Source organism: Lagenorhynchus albirostris, chromosome 5 (assembly GCF_949774975.1).
Source record: "Lagenorhynchus albirostris chromosome 5, mLagAlb1.1, whole genome shotgun sequence".
NCBI classification, from domain to species: Eukaryota; Metazoa; Chordata; class Mammalia; order Artiodactyla; family Delphinidae; genus Lagenorhynchus; species Lagenorhynchus albirostris.
The window spans coordinates 116,438,801-116,455,134 of NC_083099.1; the positions used below are offsets into that span (position 1 = coordinate 116,438,801).

The window sequence follows — 16,334 nt, forward strand, 5'->3', positions numbered from 1 at the left end:
TGATTTATTCATTTACTCTTTGGAAGCAAAGAAATTAGTCTTCCCCCTTAGCCTGGGAGCTTCTGTAATGAAGTTAGTATGTTTTAAATCACCTCTATAGTCATTTTATTTTAAATGTTTGTTGAATAAATCCAAAATCAATTCATAATGTCGTGCCCTGTTAAATGAAGGAACCTCCATAAGCAAGAGGTCAACGCCCCTTGCACACTAATCTTACTTATTGTCACTCACTCTCCCAAGGTCCCAGCCGGATCCGGGGCGTGGCGAAGGCGCGCTGGGCGGTTACCACGGGGTGCTGGGGGCGTGGCGCCGCAGCCTCGCTCCGCCCCTTGCGCGCTTATTCTCGTAGCCGGCTCCGCGGCTGAGGAGAAGGGTCGTGGTCTCGAGACGAGGGGTCGTGGTCTCGAGGCCTCCTCCGTTCTTGGGCCGAGGCGAAGGCATGTTCCCTGCTCAGGAGGAAGCCGACAGAACGGTGTTTGTGGGAAATTTAGAGGCCCGAGTGCGGGAAGAGATTCTTTACGAGCTGTTCCTTCAGGTACTGTCGGCGGGGAAGGGGTGGCTGAGGGGCAGGGCGCGTCGAGCCGGAAACGCAGCCAGAGGGGCGGGCAGCACCTGAACCATCCGGAGCCCGGCCCACTTCCCGCCCCATCCTGTGCCTTGGTTTTAATTTAGTTCCGCTTTGGCGCACCTGTCACCAGGTGAGCAACTGGGTAGTGAAGTGACAGGGTGCGCCCCTTCCCCATCCCTTCCGCATCCCATCCCCACTGCAGAGTCCTGGGGTGAGCAGTGACTGGGCCCCCTTCAACCCCCAGCCCTGAGTAAGGGCTTTTCAGAGGCGCTGCCTGGGCCTTGGGTGTGTTTAGGCAAAACACAAACAGCCTTGTCGCTGTCTTGCTTCAGGTAATAAGCACCTCACGTCTTACATCCCGCGAAATGAGAGGAATACATTTTAACATGTTTCCATATACATTACTTATTCCCCCCAAGCCCTTTTACACGGCAAGTATGTTTACTCCAGAATGATAAATGAGATTTGAAATGATTTGGGCAGCCAAATCATGACTGTGACCAATTGATTCCCTGGCCAGTTCCCTTTATTTCATACCAAGAGGATCTTATGAAAACTTTTCCAGACCTGGTACCTCCAGGATTAAAACTCCTGTCTCCTGTAAACACTCACCTACTGTATACACATAGGTCTCACTTGCTAAAGAGATGTCTTCATTCAGCCATTCATTTAACCATTTAATGATCCACAATTATGTGACAAACAGTAAGTAAGGTGCTGGACATACAAATTTAAGAGACAGCCCTTGGTCTTCCTAAAAGGAGAAATTTCAAATTAATTACCATGATTTAAGATAATCTGCAAAAAAGAGGGACACATAGTACAGAAAAGTTGTTTAGAGTGTGAATTCTGATGTCAACAATGTGACTTTGGCCAACTAAATGAATAGCTCAGTGCCCAGTTTCCTCAAATGTCAATGGGAGTAATAGTATCCACAATATGATGTGGTGTGAAGATTGAATAAACTAATCCAGATAAAACAAAACTGAACCTGGCCCTTACTAAGTGTTTGCTGCTGCTGCCACTACTCATATCGCTACTATTACTATCAATAATACTACTGATACTAACATCAAGAGAAATCAAGAGTGACTTCCTCCTATCAGAATAAGGGCAAGTTCAAAGGGAGCAATAGCAAAACTAAATATCAAAGGCTAAGTATGAGTACCAGAGGTGAAAGGCGTTCTTTATATAGTTTCTGAAAGGCTCTACCTTCATCTCTGAACTAAAGCACCCCTCTGTTAATTACAGATACACACAATTTGATAGAATTTCCTCCAGGAACTCAGTTACCTTTCCTGGACATAAAACATTTTTATTATTTGAAAAATATTGTTGATTTTAAGGCTTTTATTCTTCTAACTTGCCGTCTTTTTTAAACTCGCCCTTTTTAATCTACTCTAATACTTGTCTTTTCCTATGGTTATGTTTTTCTCCCCGTATTACTTGAAACTTATCATTTTAACTTAAAAAAAGGGGGGGAAGGAAGGGAGGGAGAGAGGGAGGAAGGGAGGGAAGGAGGGGGAGAGAGAGAGAAAGAAAACTAGTTTTTTTTCTCCAGGAGGCTTCTTTCATGTTGAGCCAACAAAAAAGGAGCAGAGGGGACTGATGAGGGGAATGGGATAGGCATGAAGGCCCCCATGCACATATATTATTTCTAGTCAGTAGGGACTGGATCTATATCAGTTGTATGTGGATCTACAAGATAGATAGGTAGATCTCGTTGCTTATAATTTCTCCCTAAACAAAATATTCATCTCTTTTAACAGTTCAGACAACCAAGCATACGTTTGTATTTTTGCCTAAGCCCTTCTGTATTCTAGAAGAATTTGTTAAAGTGAGGTATCTTTTAGGAAGGCTTCAACCCAGCAGAAGTTAGCAGATCTTGACAACTGACCACACTGTTTATGTGTTTCATTCTGTTTTAAAGAGACTAAAAAGTTTTGATGTGATTGTTGCTACTGGCAAGCCTTCTTGTTGGACTTTAAAAATGCACGGGCATAGTTTTGAATTTGTGAAACTCAAAGCATGTAAGCACATTCTGTCCATTCGCGATTTTATATATTTAATATCAGCAGTGGAAAAGTACTGATTAAAATTGATTTATTTTATTACTATATATAGTTATCCTTTTTACTGGTTTCTTTCAAATTTCTGCTTATCCTTGGAAGAGTGGACATCAGTTTCAATATCTTTGTACTTTTAACCAAGAAATACTGAAGTAGAGATTTCAAGGGGAAAGATAATGAATTCAGTTTCAAATATGTTGAGTTTGAAACACAATCACATGGAGGTCTCTAGGAGACTGTCTCCATGAATGAGGCATGAGTGGGAAAAATAGATCTGTTGATGCAGTGGCTCTTGAAGACAGAAGGGAGGATGAGCTACTCTCTGGGAAAGTAGAGAATAAAAAAAGAAAGATTGAATCTTAAAATACAGCATCATTTTGAAGACGATAATTAACATTTTTCTTTAGACTAGAAACAATTTCTTAATGTACTTATCCAACTCAACAGAGATCAGTAATCAATCATTAAAGTACAATGGAAAACTATGAGCCATTCACCATTAACTCTTAGCTATTGTGTGTCTTGGTGATCACCTCCTCAAATCACTATCATGGTGGAGAGGTAACATTCTTTTGGTTGTAATTAACACATTTTACAATAGTTGGCTCTGATTTTTTACTCTGTATTGCTAATTATAGGTTTTATTATCAATAAAATCTGAATATTTTCCATTTATTTTATTTTATTCTATTTTAATGATACACCATGGAGTAATATTCTCCTGTTGTTGGATTTAGAGCCTTCCTCATTTTTCATTCTTATAAATAATGCACCTACCTAAAAGTGTTAAACATATTAAAATATTTTTCCCTTTGGGAATATTTACCAAATGGGATTACCAGATCAAAATAGTTTCTATATAGATCAAAAATTTAGTTTCTCCTGTGAAAATGTTTAATCTTGTCAGAAAAAATTAGGCTTTGATAAGTCATAGGCTTATGATAAGTCAAAGAATATTGGGTTTGTCATTTCAATTATTTTTGAGTTATACACTGTTAATATGTGTGGAGACAAAGTAGTATTTTAACCTTAGATTTAAATGCACTCTAAATTGTTTTGCTAGGCCTAACATAAGGGTAACATATCTTTCCTTTTAAGATTTGGAACTATTACCTAAAATTTCCTGATCTTAACACCATAAATATTTTTTGATGAGCCAGAAAAATGCCAAGAAAGTGTAAGTATGATATTTATTGTTAGGAAAATACATTATTAACAGAGCTGTTATTGCTAACAGATTTTTTTTTAGTCTAAAGTTGAGTATACTTGATTTTCTCAGTGTAAAAAAAATCTTTAGATTTATGAGAAAATAATTTTTAAGTTTCTTACAGGCTGGGCCATTAACCAAAGTGACTATCTGCAAAGACAGAGAAGGAAAGCCGAAGTCTTTTGGGTTTGTCTGCTTTAAACACCCAGAATCAGTGTCTTATGCCATAGCTTTGCTGAATGGAATTCGTTTATATGGAAGACCAATTAATGTGCAGTATCGATTTGGTAGGTTTTGTCACTGATGAATCTTCCAAGTGTGTTTTGTTGGTGGTGCTGTTCCCAGAGGTGTAAACATTTTTGTTTTTTATATTATAGCCTAAGACCAAAACAGTGCCCCTGTAGTCTCTTAAAATTTCTCAGAACACATTCATAATGTTATGCAGTTAGTTAATATTACCAATTAGGTTGCCAACTCTATAGCATCTTTTGTGTATTAAAATTTTAAATGTTCTATTTTAATGTCAGCCAGCAAATAGCTATGATAGTTGCTATTGGCTGTTAAGAATTAAACAAATCTAAATGAACTGGGGACACACAACTCTAGCTTCTATATAGCAATGCTATTTGCTGATCTTCTTGTCAATGGTGTCAAATATCTACTATTTGGAAGATAAGGTGGGTGCCTAGTTCTTCTCCTGGTGTCATCATGCTATACATATCACCCTGGATCTGAGTCCCTGTAAAAGCAGCTGGCCAAAGGCTGACCCTTAATGGAAGAAAGCTTCCTGACATGAACGGCCTCAAACGCCTTCTCCTGCTACATGTCAAGAACTGATCATCTTTGATTAGATGCCCAGAGAACATTGTACTATTGCTCTAGCCCTTTCATAGTTTGAGGTACTGATAGAAGCAATGCTTATGCTTTTGCTGCAATGTTTGCAATGCTTATGTTGCCTACCTCCCCTAATGATTCAGGTTTATTGATGTATCTCTTGTTTGTTTGGTTTTTATTCTTCTTGCTGTACTAAAAAAAATAAATAAGAATAAGGAAACAATGCCTTTTTGCAAAGGAAAAGCATAACTTTGCATTTCGTTTTGTTTTATTTTGTCTTTGCAAAGATAATTAATTGGTTGCATCATGCTCTCTCGTACTGTCCCGTTAACTCATACTGACTGGTAAAACGGGCCAGGCCATATCGTGTTCTGACACATCCCCAGCCAACTGCTCATTATCCTGTCAGGTTGCATTCACTTTTGTCAGTACAGTTTAGAGAACTCATGCCTTCAAAACAGGAGGCAAATAACACTGATTATTTGCCATTTTTAGTTTCCAGGTGTGTATTTGACATTTTTAGTTTCCAGGTGTGTAGAACCAAATAGCGTCACCTGTCTTACATGGCCCCATGTCAACATAATTCTTTTCTACACCCATTGCTTTGGACAAAGCTTGGTTATAATTCAGTCATTTATAGTGATGTAAACAACTTATGAATATTGGGAGATCAAAGATATATTCATGTATCTTATATGGAATTTTTTTAAATGGTTTAATGTGAGAACTTCAGAAACTTGTACCATGAAGTAATCTGTTATTCTGTTTCTTTTAAAGGGAGCTCTCGCTCTTGTGATCCAGCTAACCAAAGTTTTGAGAGCTGTGTTAAGATAAATTCACACAGCTACAGGTAATTAAAAATATTTTTTTCATAAAGGTAAAGCAAATAAATATGGTCTCATGCCAGGAAAGGTTTTTATATATTCTGGACTACTGTAAAACCTTACTGTTTAGACATAGGATAATATTAAGGAATTCATTTTTCCTGAAAACATGAAAAGCGACAGAAAATATTTTCATTTAAAGTTCAGTCAATATTTTCTGCAGTAGGTGGGAGAGATATATATTTGTGGCATTCTTTATAGGTTACTGCGTACTTTTCATAACTGTTAAATCACTTAAGCATCCAAAGTCTCATTGCGATGGATCACAGAGACACTATTATCCACATTTTATACTTCAATAAACATAGAGATGCAAAAGTTAACAATTGCCAAGGACACAAAGATGAAAAAGTGATAGTTGCTAGGCTTAAAATTAAGCCTTCTGACAGTAAGCCGCTCTACCGTTTATGTTACTATTTTTAAAAACTTCTCTATGGTAATTTTCAAAATATTCTCAAGTTTTGTGTAGGCTGATTTCTCGATGCAATGGTAGCCTGCAAGGACACTCTCAGTGCAGCTATCCCAAAGGTCGTGGAACAGAAAGTCTCCCAAACCAAATAAGATGCTCAAATAACAGCATTTAGTAAAACAATTTAAAAGATACAGTCAAAAGCAAAAGGAAAGATACTGGATAGTGAAAAGCAAAAGGAAAGATAGTGGACAGTTAGCATAAATGGGCAAAAGGAGCATACTAGCTGAGTTCTGATTACACTAATATTCATATGCCCTGTTTCTCTCTCTGCTGCATCAACCTTTCCCACTGATAGTGTGGTCATGAACCCTAGAGTTGAGGTTTGAGTAACGAATTCCATTCAGATAGAAAGTTCCCGGAGCTAGTTTCACTCACTTGCTCTCTCAAAAAGACATGGGGCAAATACACCTGGCTACAGAAGGAGCTAGATGCTCACAGGTTCTATCTGAGTTTCTTAGGCAGAACAAAAACAAGAGCAGCAAAACTGTTAGCCCATAGGTGCCATGATAAGTACTAGGTATTTCCTATTTGTTCCATCATATTTTCTATCGGATCTATCTGTGGCATCTCTTAAAGCACACTAACTTATTTATTATGCGTATTTAATATATATTATGAATTCTTCCTGTGTCTCCCAAGCCACTTGCTTATTCTGTTTCTAACACGGTTTCATTGCTATCTCATAAACTCGTATTAGCTGAGTTCTGGCTACACTAATATTCGTAGACCCTGTTTCTCTCTCTGCTGCATCAGCTGCATCAGTGTAGCTTACTTAAAGGCTACCCTAAGCATTTCTTGTGAGTTTCATCCATCCCTGTTTTTTTCTTGTTTTCTGTAGCAGAACTGAGTATTCTCCAGTAGGCTAACAACAGCTGAACCTCCCATGCCTGCTAATTATATCAGCCCTCCTAGGCATGGAAGAGTGGCCTCTTAGAACTGACAATTTCCCAGTCTTATCTTTAGGAGAAGTACTGCACTCCAAGTATAACACGGTGTTCTCCATGTCTTCATTCTCCCCAACATTTCTGTATCAGTGAAATAAAGACAAAATAGGTACTGAAACCAGACTGCCTGAATTTGAATCCTGCCTCTGCCACTTTATTAACCTTGGGCAGATTATCACCCTGTAGCCCATCTCTAAAATGAGGATAGTACTTCAGAAGGTTATTGTGAGAATCAAATTTTATAATAAATTCAAGGTATTTAAAATACTGAGCACATAGCAAGCATCCAGTAAATACTTTCAGCAAATGTTAGCAAAAAGGGGTAGTGATTCACTTCCTTCATATGAGAGGAACTATGGACTCATGAATTGAGCCATTTATGTAATATAAAAGCTTCCCCTCTTCTTCTAGTGGGAAAAGATACCTCTTTTTTCTCAGGATTTTGGAAAAAACAAGCTATTGCTAGGTTTGGGGCAGAAGAAGAAAGACTAGATAAACAGCTAGAAGATGGCAGTAACTCGCATTCTCTACTTATGATTGATGTACTTTTAATCATCACAAATTCTAGGGTAGAAGATCAGAAATATGTGTATATTCCATAATACTCCACTTCACTGGTTGTACCTTATTCTTCTAGTATGTGCTACATTATAAAGGAAGAATGGGAAAAGGTTATCATGTTCTAGAAGTGTTGTGCAGAGAAAAATGGTGCACTTGTTATACCCTATAGTCTTTCTTGGAAATGGGTTTTTATGCTTGTTATTGACTCTTAGGCAATAAATAGTTCTGTTTTTAATAAATAGTTCCTGTATTAGCGTGCTAAGGCTACCATAAAAAGTACTGCAAACAGAGTGCTTAAACACAGAAATGAATTGTCTCACAGTTCTGAAGCCTCAAAGTCCAAGATCAAGGTGTCTGCTAGATTTCTTTATGAGGGCTGTGAGAAGGAGTCTGTTCTGGGCCTCTCTCATAGCTTGTCCCGGTTTGTTGGCAATCTTTGATATTCCTTGGCTTGTACAAGCATCACCCGGCTCTCCATCTTCATCTTCATCTGGTGTTCTCCCTGTGTGCATCCGTCTCCAAATTTCCCCTTTTGGTTATAATAAGGGTACCTGTTTAACCCATCCTACTCCAGTATGACCTCCTCTTAGCTAATTACATCTGCAACAATGCTATTTCCTAATAAGGTCACATTCTGAAGTATTGGGAGTTAGGACTTCAACATATAAATTTTGAGTTGACATGGTTCAACTCACAGCTCTTCCCAATTTACATGTGATTCCTCTGTGGAGACAACTATGCATGCCCTGAGATTCACATGGGAAAGGTAATGGTTTTAGAAAGTCGGCAGCTGTTTTCATAACGGTGCTAATCTCACCACCTCTGTTACTGGGTTGTATCTTCCCCACTCTATAACTTCATTGCACTTTTTATCTTGTTTCTTTTCCATCACTTACCCCACACACATGTTCCAAACTCCTTGAACTCTACCTCCAAATCATGCTGTTTTATTTTTCCCCTTCCTCTCACGGAAAAATTATCTTTCACATCCTTACCTCCTATTCACTTCTTAACCCCATTGTTATGTGGAAGTTGTTCTTTTAAAGGTTATCAGGAACCTTCTGATCAACAATTGAGTAGCTTTGGTGCTTACCCAGTTTACTGTTCTGTAACACCCGACACTATTTCCTTAATGAAATGCATCTTCCACTGGCTTCTGTGATACTACTCTCACTACTTACCAATGCCTATCAATCTGACTGCTTCCCTTTGTTCTCCTGCCTTTGCCTTTGCCTCCACCTGCCTGTATTAATTTCACCCTTCCCCACAGTAAACTTCCTGTCCTAAGATTAGTAGTATTAGCATTAAAATTGTGGAATACTATGGAGCAAGTAGGCTAATGACTAGCTGTAGAGTCTAGTCACTATGCATACCATTGGAATTTATTAGACATCTCCATAGAAGCAAATATTACATGTATAAATAAAACTTTAGGACACTACTGCTTTTAAATTAGGGATTGGTATTGTTTTAAATAGTGTGTGGAAGAAATCAGCAGATATTATGTGTTCATGTTAACATCAGCAGACCATTTAGGAAAGAACATAATTTTTGTAGTTATACAGTGAACATTCCTTCAAAAATAAATTGAGAAAATTTCTACCTTTCTTTCGCTTTTTTTTTTTTGTAGAAGATTGAATGTACCCTTGGTGATTATTAAGGACTTGCTTTGCTTTCTTCATATCTAAGTGTTCTTTGTCTTTATACAACTGTAACATTGATTAACATTTTCCTATCAGAAAGCCAAATGTGACTCTAAATATTGAGCTTTCAATATGTAGTAATTAGTAAGACTTGTGGTACTGCAGTGTCACTACATTATCAGTGTAATAATGGTCGTGTGTTTAAAGTTATCTTAATTGAGTTCTTTTAGAAAAGCTCTTTTTTTAAAAAATTATGAAGACCTATCTTATTATAAGAATAAAGGACATTTATGCATAGGAATTGTAACTTTGTGTTACTTCTTTTACGTCCCCCAAGAAATGAAGAAGTCGTGGGCAGAACTTCCTTTCCCATGCAGTTCTCTCCAATTAATAATGCAGCTTTACCTCAGGAATATCTTTTCTTTCCGAAGATGGTAAGTTTGATACGCCTTTGGTTCAATATATAGCATGATACAAACTATAAAGAACATGAAAACTACTTGGAACTTAAGCTGCTCAAATCTAAACCTAGAATGAAGGCAGCAGCTGCCCTGAGTTCTATGCCCCAATGGCAGTCTGCTCTAACGCAATCATCTGAAATCCTACACATAGTACGTAAGCAAACAGCCAGTGTGGCAACAGAAGAGGAGCAGGTGCTAGTGATGATTCACTGTGGTACAAGTAAAATTTGACTATAGAGTTCTCATTTAAATTGATAAAGCCACTGTATAAAACAGTATGGAGATTCCTTAAAAAACTAAAAAATAGAACTAAAATAAATAAACTAAAAATAGAACTAAAAATAGAATATGACCCAGAAATCCCACTACTGGGCATACACCCATAACCCTTGTACCCCAGTGTTCATTGCAGCGCTATTTACAATAGCCAGGACATAGAAACAACCTAAATGTGCATCGACAGATGAATGGGTAAAGAAGATGTGGCACATATATACAGTGGAGTATTACTCAGCCATAAAAGGAAATGAAATTGAGTCATTTGTAGATATGTGGATGGACCTAGAGTCTGTCATACAGAGTGAAGTAAGTCAGAAAGAGAAAAACAAATGTCGTATATTAACGCATATATGTGGAATCTAGAAAAATGGTACAGATAAACCTATTTGCAGGGCAGGAATAGAAATGCAAACGTAGAGAATGGACACATGGACACAGAGTGGGAAGGAGAGGGTGGGATCAATAGGGAGATTAGGTTTGACATAAATACAGTACCATGTGTAAAATAGATAGCTAGTGAGAACCTTCTGTATAGCACAGGGAGCTCAGCTTGGTGCTCTGTGATGACCTAGATGGGTGGGATGGAGGGGAAGGAAGGTCCAAGAGGTAGGGGGTGTATGTATACATATAGCTGATTCACTTCACTGTACAGCAGAAACTAACACAGCATTGTAAAGCAATTATACTCCAATAAAAAAAGTGGAAAAAAATGACTATTTTAGAAGATATGTTTTTAGAATCGAATAATTTCATTTAGTGAAACATTTTGGTAAAATGTAATCATCAATTACAAATATATTGCTTTTGGACATGGATATTTTTAAAACATAAATTTCTTCTTTTAACTAAAGGCAAAGATTCTCAACTGGTAGAGTAAACTACATTATTTCCGAAGACTCTCAAAAATATGGTTCTGGCCTAGAAATCATAATGATGGTCTATATTGTTAAAGGGGAACTTATGAAATTTTTTTCTTCTAACTCCTCATTTTATACATAATAAAATTGAGGTTCAGAGGTATTAATCAACAAGCCCAAGATTATACAACTTGTTAATAAAAGATGTGGGACTATAACACAGGTATTCTGATTCACAGGATGTGATTTCTTGCAAACATCCCACATACCTGTGAGCTTCAGATTTTTCAAATAGCCATTTTCACTTTGCAACCATAAGGAAAATTGATAATTTAACCTTTAGAAAAATCTTTTCTTAGTTATAGTGAGATATTAATAAACTGCCAGTTCTTGTCTAAAACTGTCAATATCTTCTTTCTGGCATTTTTTAAATCTTTGATGAGATGAGAAATACACACACACACACACACACACACACACACACACAAGATCATGTTATCGCTATTAATCTTTAATCTACTTTGAGTTAAAAACTATTTTAAAAACAAGGAAGTGTCTATCTTAACAATTGAAAACTGCTGTATAATATGGTGGCCATCAGCCATCCATAAGGAGCTGAGTTTTAAATTTTTTTTAATTTTAATTAATTTAAATTTAAAAACAGAGACTTGATTCAGTTATTGTAAAACTTTTAAGTATGTTTGAAAGAACTTGGGTAGTGTATCTACTTTTTCAACTAAATTTTATGTAATCTAAATTCAGATGAAGTATTTTCAATGAAAATTTACCATCCAAATTAAATACGCTATAAAAGGCACACCAAATTTCAAAGACTTAGTATAAAAAAGTAAAATATATCATTAACAATTTTTATATTGGTTACTTGTTGAAATGATAATATTTTGGATATTTGGGGATAAATAAATTACATTATTTAATTGCACCTGTTTCTTTTTTTTTTTGCTGTACGCGGGCCTCTCATTGTTGTGGCCTTTCCCGTTGTGGAGCACAGGCTCCGGACGCGCAGGCTCAGCAGCCATGGCCCACGGGCCCAGCCGCATGTGGGATCCTCCCGGACCGGGGCAGGAACCCGTGTCCCCTGCATCGGCAGGCAGACTCTCAACCACTGTGCCACCAGGGAAACCCCTGTTTCATTTTTATTTTCATATTGTGGCTACTAGAAGACTTAAAACTACATACGTGGCTTACATTATATTTCTTTTTTTTTTTTTTTTTTTTTTTTTTTTGTGGTATGTGGGCCTCTCACTGTTGTGGCCTCTCCCGTTGCGGAGCGCAGGCTCCGGACACGCAGGCTCTGCGGCCATGGCTCACGAGCCCAGCCACTCCGCGGCATGTGGGATCTTCCCAGACCGGGGCACGAACCCGTGTCCCCTGCATCGGCAGGCGAACTCTCAACCACTGCGCCACCAGGGAAGCCCTACATTATATTTCGATAGGACAGCACTAATCTGTATTGTAGTAAGCTATACACTACCTTGAATCTTTATGTTAACCATTTAAGGAAACTACCATATCCCTAGTATGAAAAGTCACTGTCCTTCTTATACCAACACATGGTTTGGTTTGCCTGTAGTTATTTGTGTAATGAATGTAAACTGTTAACTCTTTTTTTTTTTTTTTCCTAACTTCGTGGGCTTGTTTTGGTAGATGAATGTTTGTGGGTTTTTTTCCACAGCAGTGGCATGCATATAATCCAGCACTGCAGCTTCCTTACTATGAGATGACAGCACCACTTCCTAATAGCACTTCTGTGTCTTCCTCACTGAATTGTGTTCCAGATGTAGAGGCTGGACCCAGCTCTTATGAATGGGCACACCAACAACCAAGTGACTCTGACCTTTATCAGATGAATAAACGCAAGAGGCAAAAACAAACCAGTGATAGTGATAGTAGCACAGAAAACAATAGAGGAAATGAATATAGCCAAAATTTCCGAAAGTGTAAGAAAAAAAGGCACTAGTATTTACATTCTAATGAAATGTATCTACACTGGTCTTCATTCTCTTAAAAGAAAAGAAAACTCTGTATTCCACTAAATGACCAATTCCATGGCTTTCTTGTCTTCTTTGAAATATATAATAATATGACCTCTGATTTGCTATTCAGTTTTTGTCTTGAATGACAAAAACTTAAAAATAATATAGTGTGCTTTTTGTATTTGTAATGGTGTTGTTAACAAGAAATGCTCTTTGAGTTGTTATATTTTAGTATTATAATGAACTTGCACTAAAATATTAATCAAAAGTCACTTACTGAGCACTTTTGTATTTTGTTATTAGAAAATATAAAACTTTCCTTAAAAAGGTTAATATCATCTACAATCCGATATTATTTTAAATTATAAATTTTCCCAATGTTATATCTTTGAGTTAAAAATTATTTAAATTATTTTCCTTCAGTATTTAAATTATCTTTCCAATTTTAATTCTCCACTCTCAAAATCTATTTATTTAAGTATATGTGTACACATTCTGCTTCAAATGCTAGAAGCTTGGAATTTGTGAACAATCATCTTTTTATTCTCACATTCACTACTTTATTTTGTAAATGAGTTTCTGTAATACTGAAAAACAAGGCAGTTGAAGAACAAGACGGAAATTACTTAAACTTGGTCAAAAAGATGAATGCAGAACACACCCTGAAATCTTTGCTGAAATGACACGTCCTGAGGTATGGTTTCAAATGTATTGCTGTTAAAACAAGTATATCACCTTTGAAATATTAGCATTGAATGCAGCTATAATAAGATAATAACTAATTTATTGTTACATGATTATTATAAAATTCTGATGTAAAAATGTTTTTGGTAACAGTTTAATGAAAGAAACAGCGTTAAGAATTATTACCGTTCCTTTAGCACCGTCCACATGCTGGGGCATTGTACACTGATGTGTAGTCAACCCCTTCCTTTGTATTGCTAAAATAATAACTGATGGGTGATTAGAGAGTGAGATCTCTCCCTCTTGCCAGAACATCCAAAGCGGCATCCCCAGACCATTTTCTCCTGTGCCTACAGAGCATACCCACCTGGGTGTCTCATTAGCACTGCAATTCAACACTTTCAATTTTACCCTAATTTTTTTCTCTCCAGATAATTTCTTCTTTGCCCAGCTTGGGCCAATATTCTACTATGGACCAGTTGCTGGAGGGTTTCGACAATTGTTGACCTCGTTTCAATGACTTAACAGAGAGCTGTTCAGTCCGTCTTAGCCCACTTGCATGCTTCAGTGGTAAGGAAGCACTCTTGATGTCAGGCACTTAGAGAAATGAAAATAGGCCCATTTATCAGGATGGTGAACAAAATGAAAAGATAGATGTGACACTGGTTTTTCAGCTTCATCTCAATTTAAATATATTTAAGAGCTGGGTGTATTCTCCCTTAGGGTAGATGTGGCCTGTGGCAGATGTGATTTCAGTAGCTATTCCCCAAGGATGACTTGGCTGTTTGGTTCCCAGCCTTCCCTCTCTCTAGGAAGGGGCGGAAGGCTGGAGGAGTAGAGTAGGCTCCTATAATATCATCCTAAAGAACCGATGGCACACCAACTGCAGCCACTCTGGTCTGTGTTGAAAGCTCAGGAGCTTTAGAGTGTCCATATCCTACCACTGTTTTCTATTTCTGTACATCCCAGTAAAGCTAGTTAAATCAGAATTGAGTTTGTCTCTCATTAATTTACTTACCATCAAGAAAAGTAAATTGATAGCATGGGTGTGATGTTGGTGAAAAATGAGCATAATATATAAATCTCTATAGAAATCACATTTAACTTCAGAAAGCTCAGAAAAAACTCTTTTTAACAAAGATGATATCTACCTCGATACCTCAAGCCCACAAAAGTTCAGTGAGCACAGCCTCTCCAGTCTGCACTAAGCAATATTTGCTGAAGTGGTTAGTGATGATGTTTTTCTGCCCAATCAGGATGAGATCTATGAGGTCACATGTCACCCCAACTGACTGTGGGCTAAGTCTTTTTATTCCCAATCATGCCCAGCCTGCAAAAATTACTTCATGTACATGCAGAAACTCCCTTAGCAAGTGAGACAAGTGATCTATTATCTGGTTCCTGGTAAAACTTACTTTTGAGCTTCCAGCACTACCTTGTTACATTATCAACAGGTTATGTATTGATTAAGAAACACACAAGCTACTTGCATTGTAATTAGAGAACATAACCAGTAGGTAAGGATACTAATATATTTCCTGTGTTGTAAACCCTGGGAAGGATTGAGCCCAAAAAGCCTGTATAGTATCTACTGCAAGGAACCTGGATCTAACAATAATTGGCACAGCTACTTGACCTTGCTTGAGGAGCTTAATAAATGAAAACATTTTTAGATGCATACTGTTGATCAGTCCAGCACACTAGCTGAATCCTAATAATTAATGTCTTTGCTTCTATTTTTAAAGAGAAAAATGGTAATATCCTGGAGATAAAAATAACCCTCATCTCAGCCACCTATCCCAGGCTGAAAGTATCTTCATTATTTTATTTCCACCTCCAAGTCAATCACAAGTGAAACATTGCAGACTCTCCTGCATGCCAATCAAAACCCTGGGAGTTACTCTAGACAATTTCCTTCACTTTATTTCTAAGTGGTTATTAGCTCCTCATTGTGAATTTGTCCAGGTTCTGTTCATTTCCTGCTGGGAATTTTCATTAAGCAAACCAATCAACAATGAATGAATATCATTCTAAACAGAGATTTTGGTGTTGAGGTTACATCACTGAAAGAGTGTGGTCCCAACATTCAAGGAGCATGTGGTCTACTAGCATAGCTCGACAGTTAGGTAATTTCAAGATAACATTATAATATATATATATAAAACATATATATATATATAACATATATATAACATGTAAACACACACTGCAGTAGGAGTGCATGAGAGTCTCCATTCCTCTGGGAGGACAGAGACTTGCCTGCTCATCCAACTACATTGTTTTAGACGTGTTTCTTTGTATCAGAGAGATTTTCAATTAAGACATAAATTCAAAGATTTCTATTTTCTGAGGCCTCTGGATTTAGGGCAGTTGTGTCTTTGGAATATCTGTGTACTGCATTCCACAAAGGCTTTAGAATACTCTCCTTCCTTCCGAGTGCCTAGTTCTACTTTAGCCCACTTAACTTTTGAAGGGAAGTCTTCTCTGGCTCCTATCAAGTCCTAAATATCAGCCAAGAAATGGCTCAAATTGGGCCATTTCTTGATCATTTGGAGGAGGGCCTGGGAGAGGGTCTGGCTTTTTATATACTCAGTGAAGAGGATTTTCTCCAGGGGGCCACCTGGCTTGTCATATGACTCTAATATAATCAGAGGTGGGAAGGACACTCTTTGGTAGCCCTATGAGTGGGATTGTGGATGGCCACCCATCTTTCTATTGCTAGTTCTTCTCTGGATGCAGTAGGATCTCCAGAAAGTGGGGGTGAAAAGGGTTTTGTAATTTAGAAGGTCAGCTGCTGTACAGGGTTCATGAATTCTTTGTGGTGGGGATACAGGGAACCTGCATAATGGGGATTTCATAGGAAGACTTGAGGCT

General features: G+C 37.6%; 2 protein-coding genes across 2 annotated transcripts in view; one reads left to right on the forward strand and one right to left on the reverse strand.

Moving 5' to 3' along the window:
• Positions 1–529, reverse strand: part of LIPI (lipase I) — a 75,152-nt gene extending 74,623 nt beyond the window's left edge. The window contains exon 1 of the mRNA XM_060149399.1: positions 218–529. The gene's annotated coding sequence lies outside the window, so the exon portion shown is untranslated. The remainder of the gene's footprint in view (positions 1–217) is intronic.
• Positions 349–12,760, forward strand: RBM11 (RNA binding motif protein 11). The gene is made up of 5 exons (XM_060149401.1): positions 349–525; positions 3,959–4,131; positions 5,456–5,528; positions 9,520–9,616; positions 12,476–12,760. The coding sequence occupies exons 1-5, from the start codon at positions 440–442 to the stop codon at positions 12,758–12,760; spliced, it is 714 nt and encodes a 237-aa protein (XP_060005384.1). The 5' UTR covers positions 349–439.
• The last annotated feature ends 3,574 nt before the right edge of the window (positions 12,761–16,334 follow it).

Bases quoted from the DNA above. Each gene is read 5' to 3' on its own strand.
- RBM11 (XM_060149401.1), top strand. From the start codon at position 440: ATGTTCCCTGCTCAGGAGGAAGCCGACAGAACGGTGTTTGTGGGAAAT. The intron at 526-3,958 runs GTTCCTTCAGGT...ATAATTTTTAAG, and splicing joins GAAGAGATTCTTTACGAGCT to TTTCTTACAGGCTGGGCCAT. The intron at 5,529-9,519 runs GTAATTAAAAAT...ACGTCCCCCAAG, and splicing joins ATAAATTCACACAGCTACAG to AAATGAAGAAGTCGTGGGCA.